A 17,434-nucleotide genomic window follows, 5' to 3' on the forward strand; every position below is an offset into this window, starting at 1 on the left:
AGAGGCGCTGATATCGGCAGAGGGGAAAAAAATGCTGATGCGGTCGCAGTGCGGTTAAAAAACTCTTTGCCATTTTAGTCAGCATCATGGGATGTCAGTCAGACGCAATGGTAAGACTTGTTTCAATCTTTTTTTTTGGTACGCTGATGGCTGCGACAGTAGAAAGCTGCTTATAAGCATCTTCCTTTTGGAACAACAGCGTTCTGTGCCCAGGATGAATATGTAAAAAAGATACTTTTATGGCAGAAAAACAAGAGGGCAGGCCAAAGATCTATAAGTGTGGAGGTGATCGGAGATGTGAACATTACCTTGACTCTGAAGGGAAGAGGTAGAGCGACCAGGTATCTCTCTGCTTACACCATGCCGGCTGTTTTTTCTCCAGCCAGCGGAACAACCTGGCAAAACGACCCTGCACAGAGTAAAAAGTGCACAGTGCATTTATTATTCATCTGCACAAACCAAACCCTGTTTGGTTTATATGTATCATAGACAGCAATGGAATAAACAGGGTCCAGTGAAATAGGCAAGAATTAGATATGCAATATATGCAAATTTATTTGTAGACTTTTAACATGCTTAACCGATCAATAATCAGTTTGGCCTTTGCTTAAAATTCTAATAAACTTTTTTAGCCTAATTGCTAACCTTATACAATTATCTGGCCTTAGACCTGCAAGAAAACCAGTCATAAGAACAAGCCCACTTGCACGGTGACTGACCAGGTTCACCTCCTCCTCTGCGTTCTCGTCTTCGGTGTTCTCTTCCAGCGAGACGTGTGTGGGACCCAGGACTGATGGAGATCCCTTTCCGTTGCAGTCATTGTGTTCTGGGGGCCGCAAATGGCTCAGGGAGGGGGGTCTGGAGCTGTGCATGCTTGCTGAGCGGTACCGGTAGGGCACCTACACGAGGTGAAAAAAATGTAAATAAAAAACTATGGAAACTAATTTTAAGTTACGACTCCCAGTCAGGTGTCATACTGTCCATGAATCTTAACAATTAGTACGAGGTTTAAACTGATAACTGTTAGAGCGGTCTACCTGGAGTAAAGCATCAGGTGGCAAATCCATTGAGCTCCGAGTCTCCACTGACTCCATCCTCCTGTGCCTGGGCCCTCTCTGCGATTGGGACATGGAGTCCGTCCTGGCCAGTGATGTGTCATCTTCCTCCATCAGTCCACCACCTCCTTCTCCTCCGCCCTCCCCGTCTTCTGAACTTGAGCCACCCTCCCCCGACAGAAGCGACCGTCGCTCCCCGGACTGCCTCTTCTGGCGTTTGTATGATGGAGCACGACCCAGGCTGTTCCAACTGGATCTGCGGCTTGTCCGGCCACTACCGGAGCTCCATGGGGCATAAGGGGAAGAGCTTCGGACACTGGTCTGGAGCAGGAGGGTTGCAACAAACGGGAGGAGGGTAAAAAAAAGTCACAAGTGTAACTGCATAGTGCAGTTTTAATTTGGTGGCTTAGTGCTTTGGTTATGCAAATAAAGCCAGCTGAATACAACCGACGAGGCTTTGCGTGAGGTGAATTTAAGTGAGATTCATGCTGACAGATAGATAGGAGCAAACGTAGGCATCAACATAATCTGTCAGTCTTTCATCGTTGTCATCAGTTTGTCAAATAAAGAGCAGCAGTGGTACCAATAAGTTGACTGTGAGACTGGCACACTTTATTAATCATCATCAATCATTATGACCCCACACATCATTAGACCATACAATGTTTTTAGACGCACATTCTGGGGGAAACAATTGTCAGGAAACGGGTAAATTCTGGCATTTATCACACAACACATGTGATATTGATAGCTATGTGACAACTTGGAACTGGATTATTACCCAGCAGTAACTTCCAAAAGGTTTAAAAAGGAAGCCAAAATGAACATAGGGTGGTATCAAAAATTAAACTTCCTCTAACGGCCACTAGAGGCTCACTTCAACCCCACCAAACTGTCAAACGCCATAGACTTTCATTTTAATGAGCATGTTTTAACACTGGCACAAATATCGGGGCTAGTGTGTATAGCTAAATTATGCCTTCAAGCAACATACTGGGGGCCTTGATGTTGCCTTTTTTCTGCTAGCTAGTAACAAAGTCTAGCATGTTGCTAACCAAGCCAACTAGCTTTTAACAAGTACATAGTATAGTTTTGAGTCAATTTAAATAAATTCAGTTTCATTAACTTTGTGCCACAACAACAGTCAGCAGTAGGTTAATATTATAAGGTAAAGACTGTACACTAATACAGAGAAACCCAACAATCAGATGTTAAGTTCTTAGCACTGGCTAGCTACTTAAACTATGTTTCTAAATAGCAGTCCACAAGCCAAAGGGTGATGTCAAAGTAGCTGTTTTAAATACAGTCCATGATTATTACATGAAAATTGGCATACCCTTTTGTTTGTACATGAGAATATTAAATAAATACACAAACCGGTGATTTGTCATAGCAGGCTGGGTCTACAGAACTGCTGCTGCCTCGACGAGTCTCATAACCCGGGTTGGATTCACCTCCCACGGGCAACTTTGGTACAGGCATGGGGGTGGCAGCAGTGTGGGTAATTAGCGGTGGAGTCAGGTTAGACTTCAGGTCCACATGACCATTTGCAGGCACTACTAGTAGAAGAAAAGTGAATGAAAAAAGAGGACAAAAACAACACTTTACAGTGGTGAAATTGATAAACTGAATAAAGACATGAGAAAAAGCAGGAATAGGGGAAAATGTGGTACACCCTCAGTCATACAGTGACTATAAAAAACAACAAAAATATGCCTCTTACTGTTATTGTGCAACATGAATATTTCAAGAGGGCATTAATCTTATGGGATGCGTAGGAGAGAATATTATGTTTGGCAGCAACACAAATGCATGACGTGCAGGGGAATGCAATTTTAATAACGCTAATTCCTCCGTCTTTGAAACTTTATCCGAGGCCTAGAAGATGTTAGGCTCTTCCAGCTAAGTAAGCAGTTTTACACAGAGCATTTGAAGGGGCTGAAGGGGAGATGATACAGTACATCTGGGAGTTGTACTCTATACATATAGTAGTGTATCCACTGGGCTTTTCAGTCTTCGCAAACACTAATTAGAGGGGATGGTATGAGGAATTATGGATGAGGCCAATCTGCCGACTTGATGTTGTGCAGAGAGACAGCCGGGCACGTGCCCACCGAGAGTGGTCGGAAGCGGGAGAAGAGACTGACAATAGGAGACTACAGACATAGAGAAGCCAGAGGAATGTTTTCACAGGGTACTTTTTAAATGCCTGAGGCCTAACTTACTGCTGTATCACAAACCTTTATGTGCAATTTTTAAAGAATTGCAACAGTGTGTAATCCACAGGAGTCTAGCAAACATAGGAGACGGAAAAATGCAAACACAGATGGCGGGTGTTTAAACAAATGTTCGTAATAGGGGCTTTAAATGAATCCCACAGGCTTGAACTGAATTGTTCCCGTTGAGCTAAAATCAATATATGTAGTCTGTGTACATGCTGTATGAACAGCAGATGGACATGCCTCACCTGCAGAGGCCGATAAATCCTTCTTGCTGCCGTTGACGTCCTCCATGCTTCGTGCAAAGGAATCAATCTCTGAGCATGATTTAGAAGCATCACCCTTGGCACACAAAAAAAGCACACAAAAAAAGCACACACAAAAGTGTTACAGAAAACCCCCCCAAAACATCTGTGAAAATATCTGGGGGGATTTTTGCAAGATTTAAGAGAAAGCAGGTGGGTTGACGTTGCCTCTAAACACAGATCGCTGCTCAGCTACCTCTACTTTCTGCTTAACGTCAGTTCTGGTTCAGACCTGACTGCGGATCAGTCAGTAGAAGCAACCTCTCTTTGTAAGCAGGTGGGTGGGGGTGTGGTCTTCGTGCTCCCGGAGACGGGCGTTCACAGGTAACGGGTGGGGAAGGTCATTGGAGTAAAGCGTTGCCATGCAAGGAGAAGTGATAGAGTTCAAAGAGAAACCACACTGAAAAACTGAAAGTTAAACAGTAACATGAAGCTTTTTTTGTCTTTAGGAGAACCTGGGCGGAATATGAGTTCAAAACTTTGGAGTTGCTGTGACTCATTAACAGCTAAGAGCTTCAGTGTGGTTGCTGGTTCTACGGTTTTCACAAGTACATACAAATACGCAAAATTCCATAAAACATAGTCCACTGTAGCATCTCTATAAGTCACTAAAACAGTTTGACTTTTATCAGAACAGCCGAAGAGTTTTGCTCTTCTTTTGTTCTCCATCATTCCTTATTTACAGTCTTTGAAGTTGTCCTTTCTGTCTTTCACCGACTTTTCACGAGCTCCTATAATTACTCTCTTCTAGCCTCTGCCACATGCTGCTTCCTATTTACAAATCCGCTGCAGTTGAACCTCAGCGTCCCTGTTTGTATTTGTTGTGCTACACCAGAGCCCAAAGACTCCATTAATATGTGTGAGGGTGCCAGGTGGATGCTGGATTAATAGAATGCCGACCCAGTGAGTCAGACCTCTGTGGTAGCAAAGTGAATAAACTGTGTGCAGAAAAGCCTCAGGACCTAATCACCATGCACCTCCTTTTGAACTAACAAATTACTTTCCTGATACTTCCCATGAGTATTGGAGAGAAACAAAGGAGGAATGGATATATTGCACATTGTATTTGTTTACTGCGGGAGTGTTGGGTATGCTATCTTTGAGAGACCAATTTGCATTTAATTCTGCAGTTAAATCTACTATTTTGTACCCCAGACTGATTTCCCTTAAACTCTAAAGGATTGGGTCTGTGAAGGTTCTCAGTCATCCAGGTCATCGTAGTCAAAGGAGCTTGCAAAGAAAAGCGTCTGGACTTCTTTAAGTTTACTTGAAGACGTTTCACCTCTCATCCGAGAAGCTTCTTCAGTTCTAAGGTCCTAAAGGATTGGGAAAATATGTAAAGAGAGTCGAGGGCTACTGCAGTCTTCTGTTGTTACCTTGCTCATCACGTTCCTGCATCTAGAGTGCTTCATTTGTTGTCTCGCAGAAAGAAACGTGAAGCTGAAGATATGTGGTAGTTACAGTAGCAGTAATTTCTAAAAACAGATATCAACATATCACAATAGAATTTATGCACCTACTGGGTACAGTCACTTCTTCTCACAGTCCAGTCACATGGATTTTAGCTTAACTTATGATTCTAAATTAACCCTAGGTGTCAGCGTGGGGATGAATGGTTCTCCATCTACGCGTTAACCCAGTGATGGACTGACAACCTTTCCAGGGTTTACCCCAACTGTCGCCATCTGCTGCACTGCAACCCTATTTTTGAATAAGTGGTTATGACAATGAATGGATGGATGGAAACTTCTGCAGTAGTCCTACTAGCGTTAACCGATAATGGCTTTGGTTTTACCCAGGTGAATAGCCACTTCAAAAAACAGGATAAAACTGTCATTGTTTTATTAGCTTTTTACTTTAATATCTGTGTTAAACGCCAGACAGCTATCACAGGTTAGAAGTAGTAGTAGTAAAAGTCAGAATAGTAAGTAATCCTTCTTTATTTTATTTCAAGGGTCCAGTTTGGAACATTATCGTTTTCCATTCTTCCCCTAAAACATATTATTCATAGATTTGGGTTATCTGCCACTTGTACCTTCCTGTTAGACCCAAAGTCAAACAATGATTTGATCAAAACATGATTTTTTTTTCATGTCTGAATTGCTCCTTCAACCTTACAGAAGCTTTTGTTATTGGGTGCTGGCTGATCAAGTCAATCAACTGATCAAGTCAGTCTACTAGTTTTTTTCAAAAGAGAAGGTGACCAGTTGCAAGAAATCGTAGCAATTATTTTTAAGGTAAGCGATATTGTGAACACCTCAGTCACCTTCAAGTTATAAAGAACGCAGCTGCAAGCCTTTTAACTAGACCCAAGATGTCTGTCTACATTTAGTTTAGTTAGCTTCCTCGCAATGAATAGAGCAAAAAACAAGATGTTAAAAGTTACATTTAAGGCTTGACCTTGATTTCAGTAGTTTATAGGGTGTTACAAAGTAATAGTAGTAAGTAATGTTTCTGTATTTAATTTCAAGGGTCCAGTTTGCAAACTGTTACGTTATTGTTTTACATTCTCATTAACTGTTATGGACACCGGAGTAGTAGGGAACAAAATGGTGGGGTTTCAATATTATTGAATATTTTGAGAATAAAGTCAAAATTTTGACATTACACTTTTTGTTTCAACTAACAAGTGCTTCAGCTGGTATACTCTGTACAGCAGTGTTTCCCAACATTTTGGAGCCACGGCACATATTTCACATTAGAAAAATCACACGGCACACCACCAAACAAAAATGTCACAAACAGCATATTGATCATTTTTCCCCGCGCACCAGGTATAGCGGAATTGGTTCAGTTTGTCCCTTTGTTTTTCTGACCACTACTCGTACTACGGCCTTCATCTGGGTCGGAATTTTCTCCAGGACCCAGGTCAGATTGTTTACTTTTTCTTTTCAAATATTTATTTATTGCTATTACGCGCTGCATTTTCTCACTCACAGCATGACTATTATGTAATTTCTTCTTGGTGTTTTACTGGCAGTTGGCAACCCATTTCATTACAGCAGGTAGTTGTACTGCCCTCTAGTGGTAGAGAATGTAATTGTTCTGCCCATTACTCACGCTGGCGCTTCGAGTACTAATCAGGTGGAACCAGATAATCTTCCACGGCACACCTGATCGTTTTTCGCGGCACATAGACAGTGGTTGGGAAACACTGCTCTACAAAATGACTTGTGTAGATGAGTTAACAAAACAACTTGATCAGCTGGCCTGTTATTGCTGTAATAAACCATACCCCTCTTTATTGCACAAGAGTGTAACCATTGATATCCTTGCATCTGTCCATTGCCAGCTATTTCTTTTTGCGCAATCTAGCTAGCTCTTCCAGGTTTGTGTAGTTTTTCCTTCTGACCACATGCAGCTTTCAACATCCTTATACCTAACTGTACTTACCCATATGGAAAAGCAATAGTAAAGACTTGCATAAGATGTGGCCTACTTCATATAGTGAATCATATAAGGCTTATATGATTTACTCATGAAAGTGGCCACTTTCTCATTACTTTCATATATTGTTTTAGTAAGTATCCAAAACATACAAGTTTCATTTATATAATTTTTAAAGGGATCTTATATCTGTTTTCACTCTTGTATGCTTTTCATACAAGTTTTACACAAGACAGATACAAACTTTATAAGATTTATATATATCTTTTCCATATGGGTAACTCATCTACAGAAGACCTTTTATAGTGGGTATAGTGGTCATGACTTGAAACGACAAATTAAATTTCCACGTATTGACTTCAAAATGTAAAGATTAAAAATGGGCTTTAAAATAGTATTTCTCAAAGTAGTATTTCCACTTTATTCTTAAATGAACAATAATAATGAAAAGAATCCTTTTTTTAAGGTGGCCCAATACTCCTTCATAAAAAAGTCCCTCCAACCTAATTCCAGTGAAAGAGAAATCTAGAGCATGTACTGTTTTTGTTATTTTTTGTCTTTTAATAATTCGTTTTAAGGATCTTCCTACATTTTGGCCATTTCTGACCTTCTAAAGATAACATCTTGTAATTTTGATACAAGTGACTTCTGTCGCTTACTAAGTCCTGCCTTAAAGCCTTTTCATTCAGAGTTTGATGCTAAACTGTTCTGATTAGTTGGTCTGAGTATGTTGCTGAATATTTTGCCTTGTATGAACCAGTAGTTTTGTTTTTTAGAGCAAAGAGACCGAGGCTAACATTTGTTTAGCACTGCTCTCGAAAAATGTCTGAACAGAAACGTTAAACCGCAGACAAATTGTCACACATCCACCAACACACAGACGTACCGCTAAACCAAACACAGAGCCAACACCCACAACAATTTATCACCACACATAAATTTAAAAAAGAAAAAAAAAATCTGTTTTAACCGCTGCAGGAGCTTGTTTCCCACAGGGCTCATCAAACCACATGCAATCAATCAGAAGGGACAGCTGTGATTGGACAAAGCCAGTGGACCGTCAGCACTAAAAGATGGTGTGTGCGCAGTGTGCAGTATTATCTTCTCTCTGTGTATCTCACAGGTAAGAAGTACGTGTGCTACTGGTCTTGGCTTCTGTTCTTGGTGAGCAGTTTTAAGTTAGGAGCTTGTACCTGCAGTCTCTGTTCAGTGTAAAGGTCAATATGGCAGAGTGTCTAGATGTTTACTCACAGAAAAAGGGAAGCCAAGGGTTTTGCTGTATTGGCTTTAAGGTAGAAGTAAATGAGCAGACCTGGCAGGTCCAGGCACAAAAACGAAAAGATGACCTAAAGGAATCGACCGCAGCATCAACATCCACGACTCCTACACTGCACAGGTGCAACATTTCTCAGTGCGAAGGACTGAATGAAACAGTGCAAAGTATGTGTGATTAAATGCCCTCCCATTTCATCTAGAGGCCAGGTTTGCATATAAAATCAAATAGAAGATATCTAGAAGGCATGGATAGACATAAATTTGGTTACTGGCAGAAAACACAGTGAGGTCAACAAGATGAATCTTTGCAAGTTTTTCCTGTTTTGTTTTGCACTGATCCTCAGGCTTTAATCTTGTATGATTTCATCACCCTCCAGAGATGAAAGAGTGAGACTATAGAAAAATAACTCTAAAAGATCTTGGTGAGCTCTGATGGAACATTTGCTTTGATTTCTCCTGGAACATATCATACAGATCATTCTGGTGCTTTATAGTGAAATATGTTGTCTTCCATGTACTAATTTTCTGTTATGTGCCATCTTTCTAGCATATTCCTATACAGCAGGTACTTCAATAGTTTTGTTATGTAATAACCTAAAAATGCCATCCAAATGTTACTTGTTTTTACAGCAGCAAACATTACTTGAAGAGCAACATTAGTCTGATCTAATCACTGTGTTGCAGCAGCATGACCTTTGATTTATCTACAGGTGGCACTAGCAGGTCAATACAGACAAAGTAACTTAAAAAGGGCAGTCCTCCCTACCCGTGTCAAAAGAGCAAGATCTGGACAATGCTAATCTTCAGATTATCATCTATCTGGATCCTGTAGATAGAAAATTTTGCAATGTTTAAATTTTCATTAAAATAGCCAACGCTATTACTGGCTGATTGCAGGTTTAATTCCTGGCTGTGCTCTTTTGGCATTTTGGTGTCGTCTGTGCATCTGGTATTCTAACCAAGAATTACACAATGAAGGTTTCATTGGGGATAAGAAAGGGGGGGAATAAAAGCTTTAAACCAAAGCGGGGGGGTGGACTCGAAGGAAATCCCTGGTCCTGAAATTGGTTGTTTGGATAGGTTGTTTACACTCAGCCACCCCAATTTGGGCACGGTGGTGGGAGCAGGAGATGGGCCAGACCAGGTCTGCTGCTGATAGCCGGACAATAATAGACACCGGCAGCACACGGGGGATCTCAATTATGTTGCTTCAAAAAGGGTGTAAATGGGAAACGGAGGGTGGCTGTTGATAGGAGGAAGTGGAGTAATTGTTTACGTGTATGTGTGTGTTTGTGTGTGTGCTCGTGTCCACAAAATTTGTAGCCTACCACAGCTGTACATCACACAGAATCAGATTTGCCTTTGCCTATGTATACTATGTATACTGTCCTGTAACACCAAAACACTACTCACATCTATGGAAGAATAAGCTAGTGAAAAAAAAGTAATTTAAAAAAGTATATTTATGTTATGCATGACTTTAAAAGTTTGTTTTTTATTGGCAGCCTGTTGAAAACCACATTTATTTTAGCAAGTTTGTAATTAAAATCCTTAAACTAAATGCTAACATCTACAAATTTAGCTGAGAATTCAGGTCAATTGTTTTTCTATTATTAATTTTAATTGAGATATTTTCTCCTCAAATATTTTTTTGCAATCAGTATTTATATTTTCAGCCAATTTATATTTTCTGTCTAAGTGGTCAGTCCACCAGTTAGACAGAAAACAGAAGTAAACATTACTTTGTGAAAAAGCATGGTGACCAAACAATGACTCAACATAAAGTCAAAAGGAAAAACAAACATAAAAGCTCATCAGGTTCATGATCCACCACAGAAACAACCATGCATTCTATCTCAGGTCACCAAATGCTGAATGCTGTGGTTGCAAAAAGACTTCTGGTCCTAAATGATGGATCTTGTGTAAGCACTTTTCAGCTTTACTGCTCAGCCACTTATTCTGGGTCATACTGATTAAAAAATCAAGTCTTTTTTTGTAAATCTTGACCACACCATGTCTCAAAATGAACATGCACGCTCATTGGCAAATGTGCTGTCAATCATCAGTCATTAGCATGTGGTTGAGCAGCCAGAACCACTGCTTGTTGTCACAGTAGTGCAGATAGTGAAGTTGGAAACACTCATCTCGGGTAATGGCTGACATAACGGTAGCTACCTCCATCTTTTATACTGTCTATGGCGAAAACCTGTTAGGTGATTGCTGCTTGACTCAAATCAGACCAATATTCAACGAGGTGTTTTGAGTATTGTGAAAATATTAAAGTGCCCATAAATGGCAAACATGACCAAGGCCTTGAGTAAAATTTGAGCGAAGACCCATTAGTTGATCACTGTGTGTACGTTTTGACCAAAACTCTAGGAGAAGCAGAGATTCTTGTGAACAGAGGGTTGGATGGACAATGGACGGACCAAGCTCGCTGATCCGTCAGCTGGACGAACTAAAAGCTGATTCACTGAACTTCCCTCTGCTGGATGGAAGTCTTGTGTATAATAACTGACTACCCGGCCAGTTTCATAATGCAGACTTTTATGTGATTTTTGCACAAGGTATTTTTGTCATGGTTTGTAGTTTTTGTAATGTATTTGCAGTGTTTCAGTTCTATTTGTTTTCTTTTCTGTGCTTCTTTGTCTTTCTAATTTCACCCATTCCCTTCTCAGTCATACTTCCTGTTTTGGGTTCTTTGACTTCTTTCTGATTATGTAACCTGCCTTTTTTTTTTTTTAAAGATTTACTCATTCAAATTAGTGCAGTTTATTAATGTCTGTACCAAAAATTTATAGCATGGAAATTCATCCAAAACTTGGCATGATAACTCCAAGGAGCAAGCCAGTCACAGGAAGGCACTGAAAGAAAAATGACAGTGAAAAGCCAGCAAAGACTTTAAAGAAAAAAATATCACTGCCAGAAAGCCAATCAAATTGAATGATAAACTGACTTTTCCTTTCAAATCAATTGAAATTAAAGAGTGAATATTCTTCAGAGTTTTTAAAGTCCTGAAAGGACTTGTTATGCTGGTACACATGTCAGTTAAGTTGTGTTCACAGAATAATAATTAAGTTAAAAAAAAATCACCTTACAGGGTTTAAGGGATTCTCTGTTCCATATATGGGTGGCATGCAGAATGTAACCAAACTATGGAGTACTAATAGCTCTTTGAGGGAAATAGAGGGACATAAAACTAATAACCGATTTTACCATTACACCAGAGAGCAGACTCCACAAAAATTCTCCATGTCATGCCTGAGACTTGCCCCCAGTAAGCTGTTGAATTTTTAGCAGCTATGATATTGGACTCAGAACAGTCTTACCACATAAAAAGTCCTGGATCAGTTTGAATAGTGTTCAAGTGTGCAAAGTTAGAGGACGTGAGGACAAGACTTACATTCATCTGTTTTTTTAAAGGATTCATTTCACTGAGTGTAAGAACCTGGATCCTCTTCCCCCAAGCCATTTATTAGCTCTCATCCTTTAGTTGGGCTGGATTTCTCTGTCTGTGCCGGGGTCAACCATAAAGCCAGCACTCACCCCGTTTCTCCCGCATGGCCCAGCCAGATAAAACAGGAACAGGGAGGAGGGGGGATTTTTTTGGCTGAGCTGGTGGATTGTTCTTATCTGGAGGCTAGACAGAACGGGTGGAGGGCTGGTGGGAGTTGAGCTTTCTGATGTGGAGTCTGCTCTTAAGGTAGGACAAGAAAGTAGGAAAACACACACAACAAAGCCTATGTTGTCTTTCAGATACTCCACACAGCAGTCCCTCGGTGCTGCTCTTAGTATCAACAGAAAAGACACCATGCAGGGTTAGAGAACTTCTAGATGATGTGACAACTCCTCTGGCAGCCATATTGGAGCTCTTTTGCCGCAAGGCCACTTGGATGACTTAAAACTGGCTTTCTGTGCTCTTCACTCAGGAAGACACAGCTTATGTAGCTGTGATGAATCAACACTGAATTAGCTGACTTGTTACGTATGCTGAACTGCTCGTTTTAAATGTCTTTATTGAAAGACATCTTTTTTCCATCTACCACTAGCTCCATGGTCTTTTAAGCTTGAGTGTAAAATACAGCCAACAGGAGAGTCTGCAGATGTTTTTTATAATTACTGTGAAATATAAATGGTCAGTTATAATTATCTGACGATTTATTACAGGACTTTTATGGATAATGACAAAGGAAAGAAGGGATGTTGATTTTTCATTGTATTTACTTGGTGTTTGCAGGCGATCTTATATATTTATGTCTGTTTTTATGGAAATGGCTTTGAATACATGCTGCAGGCAGCACAATTTTCAATCTCAAGATGTTTTCTTTGTTTTGTTTCTGAGCTCATCACTTCCTGGGAATACGTTCATTGTGGAGTGATGAGTAAAAAACCATCTTGAACGAATCCTACACGTGGAGGCTGGGGCGGTGGAGGGACCGAGACACAGGACAGCCCTGGCACCAGGATGTCAAATATAAAAAGACTGATTTTTTTGAAAAAAGTATAACTCTATTGTAGTTTTTCAACCTGACCTTAGATTGGCCCAGACTTCAGCCCTATGAACAAAGACTTTTGCAGCATTTGAACAAATGATTTCCTCCTAACATTCTCCTTGGGAATTATTCGCTGCTTTCCAATCAGAGAAGCAGATATTTTCTAACACAGTTGCTCATCTTATGTACTCATAACTTAGCCAAGAGAGTTTAATGTCCTTTCTAACCTTGGAAAAGCTCCCACTTCAGTACTCTCTTGGATTGGATTGGCAGCAGCAAAGATCTCAAAACTTCTGTGAATAAAATTGAAACTACTCTGCACGACTAGGAGGTACCAGGGGGCAAGTTTGAAAGTAAATTAATTTTCCTAATTTGGTTAAAATGTCCCTTTAAGACACTAGGAGCAAGCTGTGTTTAGAGCCATCTCTTATTACTTACACATATTAGGATTTTTAATTTAGTAGGCAAAATGTTAGGGGCGCGCGAATGGCGATATTCATCAATCAGTCATTAATGAGCGGCGCTTCTGCAACAGAACTCCAAGGTGTAGCTGTTGAGAGGTCAGAGGCATCACCATAAAGTCTCTGTACGGGCTGGGGGAAGGGGAGGAGAGGGAGAGCTGATGCAAGGGAGCGAGAGGGCGGTTAGTCAGCTAAATGGAAGAAGGGAAGGTGGAGCTGCAGAGCTGTACATACCCCTGAAACAACAGGCAGCTGAATGAGGCTCAGCTGGGCATGCAAGTCCTCCCGCTTGGCCACTTCCTATTAGCGGAAGTGATCGGTGCAGCCGGACAGGAGAGGGAGGCACACACAGGAAAAGAGGCACGGAGGTGAGAGGTTGAATCACAGCAGCAGACGAGAGCAGAAGGAGAAGGTTAGAGAAGATTCAGCCTGTTGGAACATTTGCAGTTTACCATGCGACAGAACATGTCAAAGCAACTGTCCTGGATCGCAGTGTGCAGTCGTGAGCCGTACATGTGCACTTCAGCGGTCTGAAAGCTCAGGGAGTCAGGACTGCAGGACAGAGGTGATGCACAGCCGTGTTTTATCCACTGGGCAGCCCACTGATGTTTCGTGTGATGAAATCATTTTCTCACAAAGCAGATATGAAAATGATCCTCATATAAGCATGAATCCTCCAGACTCGTGACTGTGCAGTAGAAACCGGCACGGAAACATTCCTCTGCATCTGGCCCATACCGTGCATGTTTGTGCTTTGGTGTCAAATGCATGTTTATTGTCACAGTGAGAAGTGCAATAAAAAGAAAGAAACACTTTTCCCTCTCTTCTGTTAAAAGCTCTCTCTAAGGTGGTCTGGTTGCATTCTCTGCAGCGGATATTGGATTCTGTCAAACAGACACATGGGCAAAACCTGACAAAAGGACACAATGGTAAAGAGCAGGAAGATTATGAGTATGGTGATGTGAGGTGTAAAGGAAGGAGTTAAGATAACAAAAAATGATAACCATGATAAGATTTCCCTTCTGTCTTTAATTCCAAAGCAATATGGACATTTGAAGTACTCCACTTCTTTGTATGTGGCTGTATGTGTGTGTGTGTGACTTGGCACCAACGGCGTACATGTCTCCTGGCTTTGCTCAGATCATTCAAGTGCCCGTTACCTAGCAACCCTGACGCAGGGAAAGTTTGGCTGACTAAAAATAAACTTAGTGTTTGCAGAAAAGGATGTAAAGCTGAAAAAAAAAGAAGGTAGGGAGAATTACGCCGGCAGCGCTGCAGTAATACAGGAGGGCAGAGGGGGAATACAAGAGCATAAAGGTTTCCTCATACAGCTGTAGGCTGTGCGTAGTACTGTGTGAGCCTGCAGTTGTTTTTCTACTCTGTGTTTCTTTTCTACTTAAGTAAACATTTATTCACATTTCCAAAATGACATTAGCACAAACACAAATCTGAGTTTTATCTTCGTGTTAGAAAATATAAGCACTTATGTACAGTATCAGGCTTACATGACATTAGTTAATGACCAAAACATTCAACATATGCTGCAGTCTTATAGTTACTAACATAAATGGATATAGCAGCCGTTTATGGGAAAATTAAAAAATTTTTTTAAACGCAAATCCTGAAGTAGTATGATCTTTTAAATTGCCTTTCATCAATCAGTCTATCTGGAGAGGTTTCTTAACTCGTCAGTAAGGGTACAGAGTTTGTCGTCAAATGTCGTTTTTATGTGAGTATATATATTTTTTTTTAAAAACTGTTTTTGTCCCGATCACTCCCTGAGAGAGATAGCTGCATATTTAGCAATGCTAGCTTCTACCTGCTGTTCACCAGTAGAAGCTAACGTTGTGTGTCGTTTGTAGTTAGCTGCTTTCTTTTAATGCTCCGATTACTCATAAGTCAGTGTTAGTGGATTGATAAACAAAACCATTACTCTGAAAAAAAAAACCCTTTTGGATAGCAGTGCAGAAGATGTAATCGTTTATTCCGCTGGGAAAGCAAAGGCTAGCTAGCCTGGCTAGCAAAAGTAATGCTAATTCGCACTAGCGCTTTTCTTTTTTACATGGCCACAGCTGTGGTGGCAAGAAATAACTACAATGCTTAATCTAACAGAAAATAGCAGCACTCTGGCCACACAACTTAACTTGAGGGCTAACAATTCTGCCAGTAAGCGTTTCAACAAAACACTCCAAGAACCTTCGCTAACTAGCACATTGTGGTTTGTATTTCCAACAAGGCTGAAAGCCCCAGAAAATATTTTGTCTACTCCAGTAGGCAACTAAAGTTCAGACAAGATCAAATTCAGAAGAAAAACCTTGACTTTGGTGCTGTCCTATCAGTTGCTCCAGCCTTACTAGTACTGATAGTACATCCTACAGGCAAACTGAACGTCAGTTAATTTAGACCATTGTTCCACTAGAAAAGCAGGTAGGGAATCCTCAGAAGGTTCTTGCACTTGGGAAAATCTCCTATAGTTTATTGATATGATGTTAAAACGCTAACTTTGGAAGTGCAAAAATATAGATGGATTAATGCATCATTCCCAATCTGACTTCAAGACGCCAACGCAAATTAATTTACTTTATTCTTGGCCTCCATCCGCAGCTTTCATCCGAAGCAGTTTGGGTGATTTGCACCCAAACCTCTGTGGAATTCCATTCACCATAATACTGTGTTTGATATTTTGATAGCAGATGAGTGCAATAGAAAAAGCAGCCCATTCCAATTAATCCATATTGTATGAGCCTGTCAACCTTTCTTGCTGCATCTATTCTCTGTCCTCTCAGAGAGCTAAAGAATGTCAGCGATCAAAGCACAGGTGTTGTCACCCTTTAAAAGCTGAGAGAGAGAGAGAGGAGGAGACAAGCAGCTAGGTGGGGATAGACTGGATACTTGTGCGATTTACTCTCACCCTCTATTTCTTTCTCTGACTCACTCGATCTGTCTCAAATAAAACATTGGCTGAAACCTGAAGAGTGGTCTCTCAATGAGTTTTAGCTGCTTTCTTCCTGTGGCCCTGTGACTGTTTCCCCCAGCTGCCTCTTGCTCTTATCTGAGCTCACAAACACAGCACCGTGGCAGACAACATATCACCTTTGTTTTATGACAATAAACAATTCGCAATAAGAAGGGGGAAGATTCAGAAGGGGGGCGAGAACATATCCGAGCATGAAACTTAAAATAGGGGGATTTGGGTGATGTGGGCTGATGCACAGTCTGGTCTAGCGGACATAGTTTTCTTATGATGTACTTTATGGCGCTGGCAAATAAGCAGAACAATAATGAGGATGACTGCTGAGATAGTGGGAAAGCGTAGGAGGTGAAGTGGCTGACAGCAAAGAAAAGAAAGAAACGGAGATGAATACGGAGGGGAGACAGGAAAAATGAAATACTGCATTGCTATGCGTAACCCTGTGTCCTCACATAACCCGCTGCAACGAGTGCAAGAAAAGGTACGTTTTGTTAGTGCTTATACAATTAGTTCTTTGTTGAGGTATGTGGTCCTGCACTGAAAAATATGAAGCATGAAAGCAAAGGCTTCAAAATAACTACATAAAAAATACAATGCTCAAAAAAAGTAAAGGAACACTTTGTTAAACACATCAGATCTCAGTGGGGAACAAAATCATGCTGGATATCTGTACTGATAAGGTCTGGGCAATGTGTTACGAGTGAAGGGATGCCACAATTTTTGATGCCAATGAAAATTATCATTCTGCAGAGGGTTTAATTCAAAGACCCCCTAAAAATCAACATGGAAAAAAAATGATGCAGCAGGCTAGTCCATTCTGCTGAAGCTTCAATGCAGCAACTCAAAAATGGCAGTCAGTAGTTTTTATGGCCTCCCAGGTCCTTGGAGGTCTCCTCCCAGATCTGGATCAGGGCATCACTGAGTTCCTGGACAGTCTGTGGTGAAGCCTGGTGGTATCACATGGGCCAAAATATAATATCCCGAAGGTGTTCTAGTGGATTTAGTTCAGGTGAGCGTGGAGGCCAGACAAAGGTATCAATTCCTTCATCCTCCAGGAACTGCTTGCATACTCTCACCACATGAGGCTGAGCTATGTTGTGCACCAGGAGCAACCCAGAACCCACTGCATCAAGGTCTGAGAATGGGTACAAGGTTTTCATCCTGATAGCTGATTGTAGTCAGGGTGACATTGCCAAAACCTAAAGAGGCCTGTGCATCCCTCCATGGATTGGCCATCCACCTCCAAGCCAGCCATGCTGAGTGATTTT

The 17,434-nt window shown here is 41.0% G+C and overlaps 1 protein-coding gene across 1 annotated transcript in view; it reads right to left on the reverse strand.

Annotated features, from left to right (window-relative positions):
* cacna1g (calcium channel, voltage-dependent, T type, alpha 1G subunit) overlaps nt 1-17,434 on the reverse strand; it is a 310,938-nt gene that overhangs the window by 84,315 nt on the left and 209,189 nt on the right. The window contains exons 15-20 of the mRNA XM_084938287.1: nt 13,430-13,495; nt 3,523-3,616; nt 2,433-2,614; nt 1,038-1,376; nt 720-899; nt 309-409 (exon numbers count right to left, since the gene is read on the reverse strand). Of these exons, the coding sequence (XP_084794413.1) occupies nt 309-409; nt 720-899; nt 1,038-1,376; nt 2,433-2,614; nt 3,523-3,616; nt 13,430-13,495 (962 nt within the window). The remainder of the gene's footprint in view (nt 1-308; nt 410-719; nt 900-1,037; nt 1,377-2,432; nt 2,615-3,522; nt 3,617-13,429; nt 13,496-17,434) is intronic.

Source organism: Perissodus microlepis, chromosome 8 (genome assembly GCF_051167445.1).
Source record: "Perissodus microlepis isolate ML-2025 ecotype Zambia chromosome 8, ASM5116744v1, whole genome shotgun sequence".
In the NCBI taxonomy this organism is placed as follows: domain Eukaryota; kingdom Metazoa; phylum Chordata; class Actinopteri; order Cichliformes; family Cichlidae; genus Perissodus; species Perissodus microlepis.